Here is a 20,235-nt window from a genome sequence, read left to right on the forward strand (position 1 = left end):
TTGTTTTAAGAATCATCAAAGTACGCATAATTCAATGACGAAGCGGCGTCAAAACACTTTGCACTATTATATTGGAAATATACTAAAAGAAAGCTTTTATATACGAGTATTTATGAATCCATGAACCACATGGTGATTTTTTTTCGTGATCTTATATAGTCGGTTGACGTATTTGGATTTTGCATGGTTTTAGAGGGTTGTCTTGGATGATTTTGATTATATTTCTATATTTTGGTATGTTTATATGTTTGTTGAGAAATGATAGAAAATTGATTAGAAAATGTACACAAAATATGTGGATGTGCAGCAGCCTTGTTTGAGTCAATGTTTCTCGCGATTTTGAAGTATGATAAACCTCTAATACATATCATTCTCTTCGTCTTCGAAAGAGCTTCACGTGGATATATTGCACGCCTCAATCGGAGCTTTGTAGAGAAAGTTATGACCGTTACAAAAACTGCTCGCTGTGCAGAAGCCTTCAACCCGACGGGTCGACCCGTAACCCGAACGGGTCAGCCCGCCTAACCCGACAACCTGAACGGGTCAGCCCGAATGGCCCGATTTTAAATTCGGGCTGCGAAATTACAACCCTAACCCTGTATTTTTATCGGGTTATACGGGCCGGCCCGTGGGTTCGGGTTACATTGACATCCCTAATTAGGCATACCAGATTTTGACTATATTTCGTAATCCCCCCCCCTCCCCTAATTTATCCTTTTTATAATATAGCACTGGATGTATTAGCTTATTAATATTAGGTACAAATAAACGGGCTTTGTTTTACAGGATCTTGTATATTGGGCCTCTAATCCAATCGAATCCGGGATCACAGCCTTTAAAAATGTTTATGACTAACGGGCCTTCATCAAAATAAAATAACTTTACATAATAATTAAATAAATTACTAGTGTTAAGTATTGTCTATATATAAATAAAAAGTAAAAAATCGAATTTTCAACTGATAGATTAATGTAGGACTCTAGTTAATTAAGCAATCCCGAATTTCCGAACGGAGACCCTAGCTAGTTTTAGGCATAAAATTCATTAGCCAGTTAGGCAGGATTGTGTCTAATTTTCTTTGATCACTTTTAATGGATTTATTAATTCATTTTTTAGCATTTTTTAAACGGCATTACATTAGGGCGAGATTAAAAAAAAGAACTATTCATGTATTATAAGAAGTTGCAAATAAATAGAATTCCGAAGCTCTTACAAGTCAGTACAACAAATTAAAAGTTTGAAGGCTAATTAATTACCCCAAAATAGAAGTATGAAAAAAAATTAATACTACAATTAAGACTGTCGGGTGGGGTATTCTTTGAGTCAATTTGTATGCAACAATGAATACAAAATTGAAAGGGGCAATGTGACTTCAAGTTTAATGCATGCGTTTCAGTTAATTAACTCTAATTCTATTTGATAGTTTGCCTAACTTAATAGGTACGGAAAGGTCAAGTCACATTCCTCCTTTAATTCCATGCAATTGTAGAAATCTTTCAACAGTTTTTTATACGTTAACTTATATTATTGCGAGGCTGGAGTGATGGATTAATTATTTTCCCCAAGACCATCTCGAAAAAGAAAAACGCATGCAATGGTGCACAGCTAGAATTTAAGAATGAATAGGCGAGATTCTATTTACATTTCTAAAAATTTATGCTGGAACAAGCTTCTGGAAATTATGGTGGATTGATTTGATAAGTATAAGTCGACCACCTTCGATAGACTCATTGATTTCCAACTTTCAAGGTACAGTACTAGATAATAAGCCATTTGTACGCCCATATTTAAACTCAAAGCTTCTTTAACCCGACTTCTCACATTATAGAACATTAATAATTGGAATTGGAATTGGAATTTAGCCACGCAAACATTGAAGACAATTTTTTAGTTGTCGAGGACATTAACTTCGACTAGAGAGAATATATTTATATCATCTCTAAACGTTCAACAAGAAAAGGAAAGGGCGAGAAAATAAGAAAGGGCAATAAGCTATGCGCCAATAAATAATGATTAGGTCCTTCCAAAAAGAAAATAATGATTACATTGAGTAGGTGAATATTTAGACGCACGAAAAATCTTCTAAAATAGCACTACTACCACACCAAATAATTAATCATAATGTCAACGGTCCACCATATTTCAGTTTCACAGTTGTGTTAGCAAGATATTCACACGATGCCACGACAGTTGCATAACACCAAATATTATTATAGCATCTTTTAAACACCACCTTCTTTTTTTTTATCAATTTATTCTTTGTATGAAAAAATCACATATGTAAAAACGATTTAAGTAAAAACAGAGTGTAAAGTCTAATTTCAGTGTTGAATTGTAACAGTATGGAAAAAAGGTAGAGAATTAGGCATAAAAGGTGGATGCATCTCACATGGTAAGACAATCCCCATTCACGCACAAGGTAACTTGTTTCTTAAACACATCACACCAATCCCACGCTCTCTCATCTCTCTCTCTCTCTCTCTCTCCCCTACAAATACCCACACACCGCCTCCCCACATCTCCACCACCACCACCACACTCCCTTCCTCTCAAGATCTACATTTCCTCAACGAATATGTCGTCGAAGCCAGCGAGCAAGGTGGTGGCGCCGCTGAAAGATGAGCTGGACATCGTGATCCCGACGATCCGAAACCTGGACTTCCTGGAGATGTGGAGGCCCTTCTTCGAGCAGTACCATCTCATCATCGTCCAGGACGGAGACCCCTCCAAGACCATCCACGTGCCGGAGGGCTTCGACTACGACCTCTACAACCGCAACGACATCAACCGCATCCTCGGCCCCAAGGCCTCCTGCATCTCCTTCAAGGACTCCGCCTGCCGCTGCTTCGGATTCCTCGTCTCCAAGAAAAAGTACATCTTCACCATTGACGACGATTGCTTCGTGAGTCTCTCCCTCTCTCTCTATTCGATTCCAATTTTTTTTTTATATATTCCCGTTGTGTTGATCGAGTTTTGGATTTGGATCTGAGTTGTTTTACTGTGCTAGTCTTCTTCGGTTTGGGGATTGGGGAAGTCAACGGTCAATGAGAATATGCGAAGAAGAAAATCTTTATTGATTGCGAGAAAAGTGTTTGTGGGGTTTGTGTTTGTTTTTTTCAATTTCACATTTTGTGTTTTTTTGGCCCACAAGAGATTTTGTTTTTACTTTTTAGTCGCTGCTATGATTTTCTTGTTTTAAAAATCCATTATTTAACTTATACTACTAATAATCCCGATTTGCCATGTGATATTTGAAAATTGTTACACTTGTTTTTTTTTGAAATAAAAGTTGTTTTATATGTATGTTTTTCTATAGTATTTCTTATCTTAGCATGTGAACTTGACGGTTAGAGTTAAACTTCTATGATTCATGATCAACATTATAGTTTGCTTCATTGCCCCATTTGCTATTCATTTGATGTAGTGTTAAGAAGATTAACCAAGAAACCAATCTATTTGTTTAGTTGAAAAGAGGAAATACTCCAAATAAATGTATCTATCTACGTATTTAAGTAAAATGTACTAGTATTTTTGAATTGGAATGGGGTTATTATTTAGGTGGCCAAAGATCCAAGTGGTCAAGATATCAATGCATTGGCCCAACACATACATAATCTGCTAACTCCAGCAACACCATTCTTCTTCAACACATTGTACGACCCCTACAGAGAAGGTGCTGACTTCGTCCGCGGCTACCCCTTCAGCCTGAGGGAAGGTGCGCCAACTGCCGTCTCCCATGGACTCTGGCTCAACATCCCCGACTATGATGCCCCAACCCAGCTTGTCAAACCGCGAGAGCGCAACACTAGGTTCGATGGTGGTTCACATTTTTCTTGATAAAAATCGCGTCTTTGAGTCATTCTCATTATTGTCTGTTTTCCTTTGCAGGTATGTCGATGCTGTCCTGACAATTCCTAAGGGAACCCTGTTCCCAATGTGCGGAATGAACCTTGCCTTCGACAGGGAGCTCATTGGCGCTGCCATGTATTTTGGTCTCATGGGCGATGGCCAGCCAATCGGGAGATACGACGACATGTGGGCTGGCTGGTGCACTAAGGTGTTTGTTTACGAGTACACTGTTGAACCAGTAAAAGTTATACCTTGAATAGCTGAGCTAAATGTGGAATGTGTGGACATATTTGCAGGTGATCACTGACCATTTGGGCTTGGGGGTGAAGACGGGGCTGCCATATATCTGGCACAGCAAGGCTAGCAATCCATTTGTGAATCTGAAGAAGGAATACAAAGGAATCTACTGGCAAGAGGACATCATCCCCTTCTTCCAATCTGCTGTTCTCCCCAAGGAATGCACGACCGTGCAGAAATGTTACATTGAGCTGTCGAAGATGGTGAAAGAGAAGCTCGGCCCTATCGATCCCTACTTCCAGAAGCTGGCTGATGCTATGGTAACCTGGATTGAGGTGTGGGACGAGCTCAACTCTGCTGCGGTTGCTCCTGTTGCTGATGCTACCAAGAAGGATGCTTCTTCTTCATCCAAGAAGTAGAGAGGTTGACTACTTCTAATAGAGATGCATTTTAAATTATTTTCACTCCACATTTTTACTGCTTCGAGTCATTTTACTTGCTATGTTTGTTTACGTTTATCTATTAGACGGAATACGATTTAATAATACATAAGTATGTCTTTTTTTTTAATATTTCGACTCATTATGATGAGTATATCAGCTCTGTCAGGTCCTTGTTAAACTAGTTCTCAAGTCATTGCTTTTTCCATCAAATTGCAACTTTTGTAAGGTCAAGTTAAAATATCCGAATAAAATACTAATAAAGTCCACAAGTCGTTAAAAAAGGTGTACATAAATGTAGTTCTTAAATGTGATACTATAATTTTAACTTACTCCGATAAAGAATCCATGTGAAACTGTTGATCCAGCCAAAGCAATTCAAGAATCGTTTTACTCAAATCATACTCTTGAGTAGTGGTCCCCAAACCGAACTGAACTGGCCGAATCGGCCCGGAACCATCACCGGCGGTTCTAAACCGGAACCAGAATCGTCGGCGACGGTTCGAACCGTGACCAGAACCGCCGGTTCCACCGGGCCGGTTCAGGTTTCAATTTCATGCGAACCGTAATCAGCTGTTTCTTCGGCCGGCGGTTCCCGACAAATTTTCAGACCTATTTCCGACCTACCTCTAGTCTTTTCAGAAACCAGGTCAGGAACCGCCGGTTTTCGTCAGAAACCGTTGATGAAACCGGTGGTTTCGGCCGAAAAACCGGCGGTTTTTGCTGTAAACCGGCGGTTCCGCCGGATTTTCAAAATTTTGAATTTTTGATTTTTTTTATTTAATCCCTATAAATACCCATCTCCTCTTCATTTCTACTCACCTCATTCTTGTGTTAACAAGTCTTTCTCTCCTCAATCTCAATTTATCTATTCTCCATCCTCATTCTCTCTAATTGCTCAAGTTGTTTACGTTATTTGCGTTCATAATTTACTCACGTTGTTCACGTTATCATATTCACACAATCACACTACTCTCTATTCTCCACTTTCAATTTCCATAAATATCATGTCTTCATCTCGCCGTGGTGGTGATCTGGGCAAGGGAATTGCCCAAGATCAAAGTGATACTCGTCGTCGACGTGCCCTACTAGAGCACAAGTTGCGGAGGAGGTGGGAAGGCGAGCCGCTCTTCCAGCGCAAGTAAGTTCTAATGTGTTTTTGATTTTTGTTAATTCATTTTTATTAAATTCATAATTTCATTTTTTAACATCTATGTGTCTATGTGTTTTATTTTTGTGTTAGTATTTTTACTTAATTGTATAATTTTCGTAGGAGGAAGAATATCGAAATGCGGCCTTGTTACTTGCCCTCGCCGACGACCAACAAGGGGGGCATTCACATTCGGCTTCGCATTTCGAATACGATGTGAATCTATCATCGGACGAAGGCGATGATGGATCGCATCAATTCCCCCCTTCTAGCGCCGGCCAAGTTGGCGAAAATGATGAGGAGGCCGATGCTCCTCCTCCTTCAGGACGACAAAAGAAGAAGATGCCTCCAAAGTTGAAATCCGATATTTTCACCAAATATTACAAGAAGGTCCCGGTGGTAATTCCAAATCCTAATGATCCGACCACTACCGTCGAGACAAGTGAGTTCAAAGCATATTGTAACTATTGCGAGAAAGTCTATCCATTTGGAACCGGTGGGGGATATGGTACTCTCCATCGCCATTTGAAGGTAAAACATCCCGTGGAATATGGGCATACTAAGTCCCAAAGCCAAATAAACTTCCCGGCCGGCTCATTGTCTCAAACAAGTACGCCTCTATTTAAATATGATCAAAAAAATGTTACCGATGCTATGGTAAGATGGGCGGCAATGAAGCATTTGTCGTTTAATTTTTTTAATGACAAAAAATATGAAGTTACTATGCAAACCGCATTTAATGTTGCTACAAAAATAATTCCCCCCTCAATTGCTCAAAGATCTAACAACCGGCAGTTTTTTGATAAAAAAAGAGAAGTAGGAAAATTTTTATCTAACTTGGGACACAAAGTTAATATTTGCTCTGATGTGTGGACGGATTCTTTCCAGAGAAATTCTTACATGGGAATTTCATGTCATTTTATAGATAATAGTTGGAGTTTAAATAAACGTTTAATTGGTTTTAGACAATTTCCTTCACCACACACCGCACAAGCAATTGCATATTTAATTATTCAAGTTTTGAATGATTATGATTTATGCAACAAAATATTTTCGGTTGGTTTTGATAACGCAACCGCTAACACTGCAAGTATACCCGAATTAATTGCGGTTTGCTCCCCGGTGATTAGTGGTAAGTATTTTCACCAACGATGTATATGTCATATTTTAAATTTATGTGTACAAGATGCTTTGTCTTTATGGCAAAGACATATTCAACCTATTACAACAGCTGTATCCTTGATCCACTGGAAGCCTCATATTGGCAAGGCGTGGAAGAAGTATTGACATTCGAAGAAAATAAGGTACACAACTTTTACTTTAGATGTGCCTACTAGATGGAACTCTACATATGATATGTTGTATTCTACATTAGATCATATAGAATATTTGGTTGATTTTTATAGAACTTTCCTTGTAGATGATTTATATCTAACCTCTTATTGTTGGGATCAAAGTATGAGTTTATTTAAATTATTCAAAGGTTTTAGAAATGCCACCGTTGAGTTATCTGGTGTATATTATTGTACATCCGTTCGTGTTTTAGAACATTGCATGTATATATCACTTGGTTTTAAAACTGCAATGAAAAATTCCGCAAATAATCCTGAATTAATGTGTGTTTTATATTATATGGTTGAAAAATGGCTTAAGTATTTCAATGAGATCCCAACGGTTTTTTTGCTTGCAAAAGTTTTGGATCCAAAATGGAGACTAGTTGGTACTTTAAAAATTTTAGAATTTTATTACAACAATTTGGCTTATATTGATCTTGAACCACTCCGAGCTTTGCAATCGAATGACGAGGACGACGACAACTACATAAACCTAGCCCAAACATTCCAAATAAACCTTCCCCACCTCCCAACCCTATAAAGAAGTTTTGAGTTCGACTTGATGGCTCTCTTTCACGATTACGAAGGCAAGTAAAACAGTACCCACCAAGTGAGACCTAGACCCCCCGTCCAACACATAACTTTGGCTTTTTCCAAGTTGATGACCCCGACGCCCAATCTCAATTGGCGGACCTATACGGCTACAACAGCGAAGGAATGACGGCAAATTCGGCAAGTGAGTTAGATTTATATTTTGACTCACACTTTTCCTTCAATGATGAAGAAGGAGGTCCTGTTCCCCAACAAATCGACGTCCTAGATTGGTGGGGATCACATGAGAAAGATTTTCCCATCCTTGCATCAATGGCCAAGGAGATCTTTTCGGTTCCGTCTGCCAATGTCGCCGTCGAGTCCGCCTTTAGTGTTGGAGGCAACGTCTTGGACGACAGAAGAAGTAGACTCACCGGACAAAACATGGAAGCCACCATGTTTCTTGATGATTGGTGCTCCGCCGAAATTAGAGACCAAGAACCGGATTTGGACAATCAAGTAGTACAACCCGACCAAGACTACTTCCCCGACGAAGAAGAGTAGGCAAATTCCTCCGATCAAGCCAAATAGGTAAGCAAAGTAAGAGAACTACGTGGACTTTGATTCCAAAATGCAATTGAGCATTGAGGATACGTAGGCATCTCAACTTAAATTTTAAATTGAAGTTGAGCTCAAGTCCTTTTCTTTTATTTTTTTTTTCTCCCATTTGTTTCGAATATGTAATTTGTAAATTGCAATCAAGACTTTAAATCTTTGTAATTTATAATTTTTAAGTTGTAATTTGTAAATTTGAAGTTGTAATTTGTAAATTTCAAGTTGTAATTTGTAAATTTGAAGTTGTAATTTGTAATTTTAAAGTTGTAATTTGTATCAATAAAATTGCATTTGTACATCGCATTATTCTAATTTTATTTATGCAAGTATATTTATATTTTTTACTTGAATTACAATGTTAACAAAAAAAAATTCCATGAACTGCCGAACCGCCCCGGAACCGGCGATTCCGGCGGTTGAGATGAACCGCCGGTTCATGGTTCAGGAACCGGAACTGTCGAACCTAGGACGGGCTGGTTTAGGTTCAAGATTTTCTTGAACTGGAACTGGCGGTTCCGAACCGTGGTGACGTCTACTCTTGAGACAAGAAGAAAGTAAAGAAGGCATAAGCATCAATTCTTCAACACTCGCATCAGTGGTAGATTGTAAAGTGAAAGCATGAAACTAGTATCTACTCTTTCTCCATTCTACTGTCATTTCCAATATCCATTCCCTCTAGTAGTATATTTTTCATTAGAACAGTTCTAATTATACATATTATTTGTAATAACAAACATTAATAAATTAAATTATAAATAAAACTACATGTGGTCTCTACTATTAGTAGTCTCTTAATACATGGAATGTCCTCCCAATAGTATTATTTGGATTGGGACTGTAAAACCTAATATCCCTATTAATAATGCAATAAATTCATGTTAATTAGAAGGATTATTGTTAAGGTCCGGTGACATAATTTTTATAGTATCACATTCCAGACGCATTGAATGGTTCTCGGTTAATTTAACTGTAAATCGCTAAGTGCATTGGTTCAGATTTTTAAAAGTACTACTAAAATTAATATTATCAGATCATTCATTGTTTTATTAGAAATTAAAAAGAATGAAAACTAAAAATAAGATATATTCATTACATGGGCTTCAGCTAAACTTTCGTCTAATCAACAACATCAAAACTTTTGATTCAATATAAATACGAGTATAAAATGGTAGCCCAAGTATATTAGTACTACTTAGATAAGCCCAAAACCTTAAATCCTCAATTTTATTTTAAAGCCCAAACACAAATTTACCTTTCTTCCTCATCGCACCGTGCGGGAAGCTCAGTCTTCGAGCTGCACGAGCTCAGACCGACACAGATTTCTCCGCCTCGACGCTGGTCTCAACCTTCTCTCACACTCTGATTCCGGTACAAGCTGAATGACTTTTGAATTTCAATTTCTGCTGGCGGATTATCTAAACAAATGCCTCACTTTATTTTTGCTTCTGATGATATTGCATAAATTTTCCCTGCTATCCCGAAGGGGCTATACATTTTTTAATTTTAATATTTCTGTAGTTGCAAAGTAAGAATTCGATTCAAAATTTTTAGGAATTTGAAATGTCTTATTTCTGAGCTGTGACTACAAAAAATTCTGCACCTTAGAATCAGAGTGATTTCCAGATTTTGGTTTCGAAGAATTGGCGGTTCACCAAGTTTTAAATTTATCAGTTCATTGTGACTGTTATCGTTTATATCAATAGCTAGGATATTGATTTCCATATTTTGTTTTTAAATTGCAACTCTGTAAATTCAAGTGATTCCATCTCAGAACAAATAACTTTAATCTAGCCTACTTAGGTCTGTGTTGATGAAGTAATAGAATTTCTTCTTTTTTCCCTCTTTAGATTTGGCCAAGGCAGTTTTAGAGAACCACAGTCAAAATATATCTCGTTGCACTTGCCAATCATTTTACCTAGATTCTGTGCTGTACTTATTTTATGCATCTTCTTGACATATACTGTTAATAGAGTTTGTTTTTTTCCTATTTTTCTGTGCAAGTGAAAACAGGTTGAGGTGTTTAATACCATGAGTGTGAGATGGCCAAGGTTTTTGACACCAACTTATCTCTCACAGCTAATACGTAGCCAGAAAAACCCATTAAAGGCTTTGGATATTTTCAATGAAGCTAAGACTAGGTATCCAAGTTACCGCCATAATGGTCCCGTATATGCTACCATGATCAGAATGCTTGGAGGCTCAGGGAGATTGACTGAGATGAAAGAAATCGTTAATCAGATGAAAAAGGACTCTTGTGAATGCCAAGATTCGCTCTTTGCTGACATAATCAGAACTTATGCTAGTGCTGGTTTGTTTGATGAAGCTTTTTCTCTGTTCAATAGTCTTTCTGAATTTAACTGTGTGATATATACAGAGTCTTTTAATACTCTGTTGGAGATAATGGTGAAGGAATCCAAGCTAGAAACATGTTATCAGTTTTTTGTGGAGAATTGTCATGGTTGGGAGATCAAGTCTCGAGCCCGTCCCTTGAAATTGTTGATGACTTCTCTTTGTCAGATGCACCGTTCAGATCTTGCACTGCATGTTTTCCAAGAAATGGGCCATCAGTGGTGCTATCCCGATAGGGATACATATCGGATCTTGATGAAGGGTTTGTGTGAAGACAGAAGATTTGTTGAGGCAACTCATTTGTTGTATTCTATGTTTTGGAGGGTTTCTCAGAAGGGTTGTGGTTCTGATGTGTCTGTATACAGAATGCTATTGGAGTCTCTATGTGACAATGGACACGCTGGAGAGGCTGTGGAAGTACTTGAGAAGGTCTTGCTGAAAGGCCTTCGGGCTCCAAAAAGGTACATGAAGCAGCTTGATTTAAGCGAGTTCCGGTATAGAGATGATGTCAAAACTTTGATCAATGAAACTCTGATTAGAGGTGGAGTTCTAAGCTCAGATGGTCACAATACAATGGCTATCGACCTCTATTCAGAAGGAAAATTTGCTGAAGCCGATAAAGTGCTTGAGGAAATGCAGACAAAAGGCTTCAAACCATCTTTGCCAATGTATGAATCCAAGATAGCGGCACTATTGGAAGCAGGCAAGGTGGATGAAGCAATGCATGTGGCTAACAAGGAAATGATTGAGAACAATTGCGTTCCAACCCTGCGGTTACACAACATGGTGATAAGAGGACTCTGCAACACGAGAGAATCAACCCGAGCTATGAGGTACTTGGAGAAGATGTCTAGACAGATTGGCTGTGTTCCTAATAAAGAGACCTACTCCTACCTTGTTGATGGATTGTGCTGTGATGGAAAATACGTCGAAGCTAGTGAGATGTTGGAGAAGATGTTGATCAATGTGCACTGGCCTGAGGAAGAAACGTACAATAAGATCATCAAGGGCCTTTGCTTGATGGGGAAGACATACAGAGCTGTAATGTTGCTGGAGGAGATGATTAGCCAAGCTAAAATTCCTCAAATATCTGTATGGCATTCCTTAGTATCTACTGTTTGTTGTGAGAGCCACCACAGTGATCAATTGTCTATAAAACTAGATCACTTATAGAAATTGCTTGTTTTAGTTCTGTTATATGAAATTACTATACTATCCACACACCAATAAAGATATTGTTGCAGCTGAGAAATGAAAAGTGGGCTAGATTTGGTTGCTTCATTCAACCATTGTGTTATTGTTAAATGGTGTTTGTAACTCGTGAAACGAAACATGAGATGAAGTTAAGATTGAGAAAAGATTAAAGTTTATATTATGCAAGATAATCCTCAAGGTTGTGTCATAAATAGGATGTGAAAAGACGCATTTACCATTATTGTCAATGTGTAGTACTCCCTCCGTTCAATAGTAATGGAAGCGTTTTTTTTGGTACGGAAATTAAGAAAAATTGTGTTAGGTGAAGGGAGAATAAAGTGGAAAATGAAAAAGGTAGAAAGATGAAGAGAGAAAAAAGTAATAGAGAGTAAAGTATGTGTGGAAAAATGTGTTGGCTTTTACTAAAAGAGTGAACTGCACAAAAGGGCCCTAACTTTTCGCGCTGTAACAGCAGAGGCCCCTAACATTTAAAAATCCCACCATAGGGATCTAACAAAATATACAATCACAAATCGTGTTTTTTCGGACCATAACACCCTCAGGGCTTGGAAGGGCAAAATCACCCTTTTGTATGGCCGCACTGCAGTAGCTGCTGCATGTACTGTGGATGATGTGACAGGAACATCAATTAGTTTATTTGGTAGCAACGGCTAATACCTTTTTCCTTACTGTCACATTCTTTTCATACCTTTTTTTCTTACTGTCACATTCTCTTCATACCTTTTTCCTTAGTGTCACATTCCCTCTCTCTCTAAATTTGAATATGTGTTGCAAGCTGTAAATGAATGTAGAGCCCCTTTATTTTGTACTGTTCCTCACTGCAACAACCTTCTCCTACTTCTTCAATCTCAAAATTTAATTTTTTAAATAATTAATTATTGATGTTCAGCAGCAGCATTTCTGTTTCCTTATAACCTCCATTCAAATTCCCCCATGGATTAGCACTAATTTTTACATCTCAATCTCTCTTTTTAACTGAGTCGCATTGTAGCTCAAAACCCACTCACAAGATTCAATTTTGTTCCACATTGCTCCACAGCAGAAATCCAATTCGGTAGCAATGGCGCCGTGGTGGGGGAAGGAATCCCACATAGGCACACCGGTGGTGGTGAAGATGGAGACAACAACTGGTCAATGGTGGAGATAGAATCCCCTTCCGACGAGGAATTCCTGAACGACGCCGTCTCTGATTAATGATGTTAAAAGTGACTTTTTATTGCCTAACTCTGATTAATATAATGATTAGGTTAAGATTGGTGGGTGGAATTATATTACAATCCCCAATTTCTTAAAAGTTATCACTTATATTGACAATTTGGGAGAGAGAATATATTATACTACTATCAAACAAACTTTTATTTGAAGAAAAGTCATCAATCTAATAAAAGTCAGAGAGAGAATGTGCATGGGAAGAAAAGATACCCCATTGACAGAATAGAATGACAGCGCACACAGCAGACAACATAGAGTGTCGGAAATGGTAAGTAAAGAGACTAAACTGCCCTTCGGCCCATTTGGGCATTTTCGTCCGGAAAATGGCAAAATATGCAAGGTTTGTGATTGTATAATTTGTTAGATCCCTGTGGTGGGATTTTTAAATGTTAGGGGTCTCTGATGTTACACAGCGAAAAGTTAGGGCCCTTTTATGCAGTTCACTTTTACTAAAAAGTGAAATGACTCTATTACTATGAAACGTACTAAAATGGCAAAATGACTCTATTACTATGGAACGGAGGGAGTATATGTTTTAATTAATTAGCTACTTTGTGATTGTAGCGTATTAACTACTTTCACTTCCTTATGATTAATTTACTAAACTTCACCAATCTGTGCTGATTCGCCATTTATTAAAATAGTTCATTACTAATATTGATTAATTAAAATTTTGGAGTTCATCATCCAAAAACCTTTGTAAAAAATGCAATGGAATCCCATAACACACAACTTAATTATCACTCAGTTCATGATGCAATTAGTTTAAATTTCAATGTAACATTTCACTAAAGCCACCCGCAACGCGTCACGCAGGTGGCCCGTATTCCGTCACGGAGGGACGGGACGGCGGCGTGATGCATTGCAGCGCCCCGTCTCGTCCCCAGCCCGTTCCGCGTTCCGTCACAGCGTGACGAGTGGCGAGACGTCTCGCCATGCGTGACGCCCACTCGCCTGCCCGCGAGTGGGCATCGTCACGCTGATGCAATAAATATTTTTTTTAAATTTCAAATTAAATTAAAAAAAAATTAAAAATGGTAATATTACCGTTTATAGCCGTTTTCCATTTATTTTATTTTATTTTTATTTTTTTACTCTATAAATACTCTTAATTCATCCTCATTTCACACACAACTACACATCTATTCTTCCCAAATCATCTCCGTTTCCTCTCCAATTTTCATCTAACATCTCATCACAAAATGTCCGGCGACAGAAACTCCGACGGTGGCGGCTCCAGCGGGTGGGATCTCAACGCGTTCGGCGGGTGGGGGAGCATGTACAACACATTGGGTGGTTCCGGTTCGTCGACGCCGGCCACCCAGGGTTCGTCGACGCCGGGGGGTACCAACCACCCAATTTTGACGTGGATGCATACGCTCGTCCCTCCGCCCCGCGGTATTCGCAGGGATTATCCCAGATTCGGGAAGATTATTCCGTTGAACCCACTCCGGAAGAAGGCCGAGGAGGTGGAAGCTTCAGGGCGGAGGCGGAGGAAGAAGATCTAGGCCTGCATCCGTACGGCCCCAAAGAAACGCTGACGGTGTACAATGCCTGGATCAGCGTCTCGTACGATCCCATTGTCGGGAATCAACAACCCCAGAAGTGCTTATGGGAAAAGGTCACCGAGGCCTACCACCAGATTAAGCCGAAGGGGTCCCGCCGCCGCATATATAAGATGCTCCGCGCTCACTTTGACCGAGTCGACAGAGAGGTCAAACGATTCTGCGCCATTCACAAGAATGAAGCGGCTCATTACCAAAGCGGAGCCACGGGAGCCGACATTCTGAGGTCGGATTTGCGGGTCTACTACGACGACACCGGCAAACAATTCAAATATGTCGATGTTTGGGAGGTCGTCAAGGACGAGGAAAGGTGGGCCGACGGTGTGCGGTCCAGCACGGACTCAACCTCGAAGCGCACGAAGCACACGCCGAGTGACTAATACTTGTTTGGTGAGGGCGGTTCGGGCAGCGGGCCACAAGAGTTTGCCTCGCAGGAGGTTGAGACCCCGACAGACGATGTCGGGGGTTCCTCCCGTGGGCGCCGTCGGCCGCAAGGGAGAAATGCGGCGAAGGCGGCTAGAGGGAGGAGGGGCCGAGCCGAATCAAGCCAGGCGGGCTTGGGCTCGGGCTCCGGCTCGGGGGGACCCCCCAACTCCCTTATGGCCATGTACATGACCGCCACAATGACAGACACTTACCGCATGACGCCTGCCCAATATCAAGCCTGGCTTAACGGAATTACGTTTATGGCAGCACAACTTGGCATTCCGCCTCCTCACAGCTTCAGTGCACCGCCACCGCCTTCAGGGGATGATTCGCCGGTAAAGTAGTTTTTTTTTATTTTCTATAAAATTGTATTTTAAATTATGTCATTTTTATTTTTTTAGGATTTTAATTATGTCTTTTTTATTTTTTTGAATTTTAAGTTGTATTTTTATTTTATGTTGTAATTTTATTTTATTTTTTAATTAAATTTGGTTGGAAATAAAAATGAAATTGAATGAATAGTAATTTAAGGGAGAGTTAAAGGACGATTAAGGGATGGGGGGTTGCAGGTTAAGGGATGGAGGGATGGAGGTTCCGTCCCTTAGTTAAGGGATGGAGTAAAAAAATACAGTGGGGCCCGCGAATAGTAATTTAAGAGACGGTTAAGGGACGGTTTAGTGACAACGTCGTAGATACCCTAAAGGCCTTCGACATAGAATCCTACACAAGTAAAATAATTTCAAAGATATTCATATAACTCAAGATTACTTTGATTTGTTGCTTGATACCCTAAGTATTACAAACATCGAATTGGAACGAAAAAAAGAACCCTTGTAGGGTTTGTTACTCTCCAATCCAGTACAATAGGGAGCATCACAGCAGCAGATAGTAATGCTCATAACTCTAGAAACCAAGGGTGTTTGAGGGCATCGTTGGCAGTGATCCTGTGGTTGGGATCCAAGGCAAGAAGGCTGAGCAGCAGATCAAGTCCGGTAGCACTAAGCAGCGGCGGAGAAGTACATAGCATCGCTTGCATTGCGTGGCCGAGGGAGAAGTGTATGAGGCTCAACTGCTGAATCTCCGATTTACCCGGGAAAAGCACCTTCCTCAGCACCAGTTCCGCCATTATGCACCCCACCGACCACATGTCTACCGCGCTCTTGTAGTTGGTCTCTCCCATCAGAATCTCCGGCGCTCGGTACCACTGCGTCACCATGCCCGGCGTGTACGACCCCGACCCGTTCTCCCACCGCGAAAGCCCGAAATCACAAATCTTGAGGCGATTCCCTTCGTTGATGAGAATGTTGGCGGGTTTCAAATCGCGATGCATCACGCCGTTGTCGTGCAGAAAGCGGACCCCATCCAGAATTTGGCACATCATGATTTTGAGTTGTGGCGCGAAGAAAGGCACCTTTCTGGCAGCGATCAGCCTGCTGAGATCGCTGGGCAGAAACTCCATCACAACAAGCACTTTCCCGCGCTCCTCCACCGTCACTCTCTTCAACTCCACGATCGAACGGTGGCGAGGCAGCGACTGCAGGATTTTGATTTCTCGAATGGTTGATGGGCTCAAACCCGACAACTCGTGCTTGATCGCCACGATTTCGCCGGCCTCCGTATCCCAAGCGCGGTAAACCACCCCGTAAGATCCCCGGCTCACAACATTAAGAACTTGGTATCGATTATGATCATGTGGTTGATGATCAGAAGAATTCTTCGATTGCAGAACATGTAGAGGCATGGGGTTGAGGAGAGACATGCTTACAAACGATGCTAATTGGGAGTAGAATTATGAGTTTGTAATGTTAAACTTAATGAATTTCTCAGATGGGTTTGGGGGTTTATATAAGCATAAGACACCGATCCCACTATATATAAGGTAAGTTTCCATACGGAATCAGTTGAAAGACTTTAATTTCTAGTTTCACTCAGAGTATATATGGTATCATATTCAAGTTACCCATAAGGAAACTAATTAGGGTTGCCGTTATATGCTGTAATTGCCCCTAAATTAAGTCCCTTTCACTTTTTGAGTAAAATAATATCTCGATCGAGTCGAATTGTAAGAGGAATATCTCAAAAACCTAACTAATTTGGTGTTTTAATTTTTGAATAAAAATACAATCTTTTGCATTTTTTTTAATTTCACATTTACATATTTTCAAACTTTTCCCAGTTTTTTTATAATTAGATACAATGAAGGTGAAGGGGAATTTAAGTAGGATTGGAAAGTCGATTAGAGATAGATAGGAGAGGGATTAGACAAAAATATTTATCCATTTACATAGGTAGCATTAACTTTACATCAGACAGCATATGACTATATATTGTGGCACGATTTCTCCAAAACTCGCAGTTTTCCCTTCAACTCTTGAATCGTGCTTGATGCTTCCTGATGGACAAACACCAGACGAGTCGGCACTTGCACACAACAAAAGGGAACCTAAAATACACAATCACAAACCTTTAAACTAGTTCTCAGCTTCTCCTCCTCTATGTCACAAGCACTTGTATAAGCACATCCAAATAATTTTGTAAAAACATATATAAGTATATAATTAATTTGAATAAAATAAATTATTTTAAAAATTTATAATTTATAGTTAAAAATTAATTAAATTGCGCCTAAAGTAAAAAAATAGTTAAATTTAAATAAATGACAGTATAAAATTAAAATTGATACACCATGTTTAAAAAAAACACATAAGTAATGTACACAACGTTCATAAAATCAAAAATAAAAATATATAGTACAATAAAATGATACTCCATCTCAACAAAAAATAGTCTTATTTTAAAACTGGAAACTTTTACTCATACTTTGTCCCCTTTTTCTCTTCATCAAATTTATTTTTTCTCCTCTCTCTTACTTTTTATCCTTCTCTCTCCTATTTTATCTAGTTTTGTACTCATCTCTTACTTTATGAGTTTCTCTTTAAAATTCGTGTCGTCTACGAATGAAACTATTTTTATAGATGGAGGGAGTATTTTTTCCCATGGTAGTATTTGACTTCTTTTTTCATTTCTACAAATGAAACTATTTTTATAGATGGAGGGGGTATTTTTTTCCATGGTAGTATTTGACTTCTTTTTTCATTTCATATTTTTTTTATAATATCCTATTCTTGAGAAGCAAAGTTGAAGGATTAGAAAAAAATTTAAAAAAATACTCATCCACATTACGTAGCAATTAGGGGTTAGAAGGATTAAAAATATCGAATTTTTGGTATATCTTGATTTTCGATACAAAACAAATTTGGTACGATAACATTATAAATTTTCATTTACCGCAATATATCAACATGTATCTAATATTATGGCATTATGTCTGAAGCTGGAAGTCTTTCCCATCAGTTTGCTCAACTAGACATGCAATGAAATGGATGTTTCTTGTTACATTCTAGTCATTTGGATTCTTGTGTATTTGTCCAGTAGTTATTCTAGGATTTTGCTCCTAGAATGGCAACCTTTCTTGCATTGATGTACAAGACAAAATGAAATGAAGTTGGTATATCTCCCTAAACATCTCCGCCACACCGAATTCCTTCATGGCCACCACGAATATGCAGTCGACCAAGGCGGTGGCGCCGCTCAAAGATGAGCTAGACATCGTGATCCCGACGATGTGCAACCTGGACTTCCTCGAGACGTGGAAGCCCTTCTTCGAGCAGTACCATCTCATCATCGTCCAGGACGGATCGAGACCCCTCCAAGACGATCAACGTGCCAAAGGGATTCAACTACGACCTCTACAACCGATCGACATCAACCGGATCCTCGGCCCCAAGGCCTCCTGCATCTCCTCCAAGGACTCCGCCTGCAGATGCTTTGGCTTCCTCGTCTCTGAGAAGAAGTACATCTTCACCATTGACGACGACTGCTTCTTTAGTCTCTCGAGAGTGATTTTTACTCCCCTGGTCCCATTATTGTCCCATACTTCCTTATTTGGAATGGACGGTTACGGACAAAATGTCTCATTTCATTTTTACTATTTTAAGTAGGCTTATTCAACTCACAATTATTATAAAATTTATATATAAAAGTAGGGTCCACGTATACTAGCTTTCACTGATGTGTTGTGAGTTGGAATGTGATAATTATATAGGTGGCAAAAGATCCAAGTGGGCAAGACATCAATGCATTGACTCAACACATACAGAATTTGCTAACTCCAGCAATACCATTCTTCTTCAATACATCGTATGACCCGACCCCTATAGAGAAGGTGCCGACTTCGTCCGTGGCTACCCCTTGAGCCTTAGGGAAGGAAAGCCAACCGCCGTCTCCCACGGACTCTGGCTCAACTACCCCGACTATGATGCCCCAACTAGGCTTGCCAGACCGCTACAACGCAACACTAGGTTAGATGGTGGCTTACATTTTTTTGATAAAAATCTTGTCTTTGAGTCATGCTGATATAGACCTATACATTTATTCTATTCCGAAAGTGAGCTAATAATCTTCATATTAGTATTTACCAATTTATTTTAGGATCAAAACCACCCTCTCTTCCAAGACTCCCTCTTGGAAGAAGAATAAATTCTCGTATTAATACGTGGAATGCTGTTCAAACAATTCCTAAGGGAAACCTGTTGCCAATGTGCGGAATGAATCTTGCATTTGACAGGGAGGCTGCCATGTATTTCGGTCTCATGGAGACATGTGGGCTGGATGGTGCACTAAGGTGTTTGTTTACGCGTACACTGTTGAAACCAAGAATAAATCATAGCAGATCAACTATATGTGGAATGTGTGAACATATTTGCATGTGATCGCTGACCATTTTTGTTTGGGGGTGAAGACGGGGCTGCCTTATATCTTGCACAACAGGGCTAGCAATCCCTTTGTGAATATGAAGAAGGAATACAGAGGAATGTTCTGGCAGGAGGAGGTCATCCCCTTCTTCCAATCTGTTGTTTTCCCCAGGGAATGCACGACCATGCAGAAATGCTACATTGAGCTGTCGAAGATGGTGAAAGAGAGGCTCGTCCATCTTGATCGCCCCTACTTCGAGAAGCTGGCTGATTTTATGGTCACCTGGACTGAGGCTTGGGATGAACTCAACTCTGCTGCAGCTGCTCCTGCTCCTGTTGGCAACAATGAGGATGCTTCTTCTTCAGCCAATACGAAGAAGAGAAAGAGTTTGTGTCGAAGCATTTCTTGGGAGAATTCGAATTGATAATATGTACAAGAGGAGCTCGCAAGGGTTTCATTATACAAAACTGAATCAGTATGATGAATGAAGTTCATTAATTTCCAATAGAATTGCATGTGTAAAAATTAAATCAGCAGCTCAAATTATGACATTTTTG

The 20,235-nt window shown here is 39.6% G+C and overlaps 3 protein-coding genes and 1 pseudogene across 4 annotated transcripts; 3 read left to right on the plus strand and 1 right to left on the minus strand.

Moving 5' to 3' along the window:
• Window positions 1–2,346: 2,346 nt before the first annotated feature.
• On the plus strand, window positions 2,347–4,656 carry LOC121786072 (UDP-arabinopyranose mutase 1-like). Its single transcript, XM_042184593.1, has 4 exons — window positions 2,347–2,902; window positions 3,559–3,809; window positions 3,889–4,057; window positions 4,146–4,656. The coding sequence occupies exons 1-4, from the start codon at window positions 2,390–2,392 to the stop codon at window positions 4,503–4,505; spliced, it is 1,293 nt and encodes a 430-aa protein (XP_042040527.1). The 5' UTR covers window positions 2,347–2,389; the 3' UTR covers window positions 4,506–4,656.
• A 4,743-nt stretch (window positions 4,657–9,399) lies between these two features.
• Window positions 9,400–11,880, plus strand: LOC121787409 (pentatricopeptide repeat-containing protein At1g05600-like). 2 transcript variants are annotated; one of them, XM_042186118.1, is made up of 2 exons: window positions 9,400–9,524; window positions 10,167–11,880. In XM_042186118.1, exon 2 carries the CDS (start codon window positions 10,185–10,187, stop codon window positions 11,676–11,678), a length of 1,494 nt encoding a protein of 497 aa, XP_042042052.1. In that variant the 5' UTR covers window positions 9,400–9,524; window positions 10,167–10,184; the 3' UTR covers window positions 11,679–11,880. The 2 variants fall into 2 exon arrangements, with proteins under 2 accessions (XP_042042052.1, XP_042042053.1); XM_042186119.1 differs by having other exon boundaries at window positions 9,415–9,524; window positions 10,158–11,880.
• Window positions 11,881–15,818: 3,938 nt separating this feature from the next.
• LOC121786892 (cyclin-dependent kinase G1-like) lies at window positions 15,819–16,682 on the minus strand. The gene has a single exon (XM_042185492.1). The coding sequence runs from the start codon at window positions 16,680–16,682 to the stop codon at window positions 15,819–15,821; it is 864 nt and encodes a 287-aa protein (XP_042041426.1).
• A 1,789-nt stretch (window positions 16,683–18,471) lies between these two features.
• LOC121786893 lies at window positions 18,472–20,102 on the plus strand (annotated as a pseudogene).
• The last annotated feature ends 133 nt before the right edge of the window (window positions 20,103–20,235 follow it).

This window comes from Salvia splendens, chromosome 22, assembly GCF_004379255.2.
Source record: "Salvia splendens isolate huo1 chromosome 22, SspV2, whole genome shotgun sequence".
Lineage (NCBI taxonomy): Eukaryota > Viridiplantae > Streptophyta > Magnoliopsida > Lamiales > Lamiaceae > Salvia > Salvia splendens.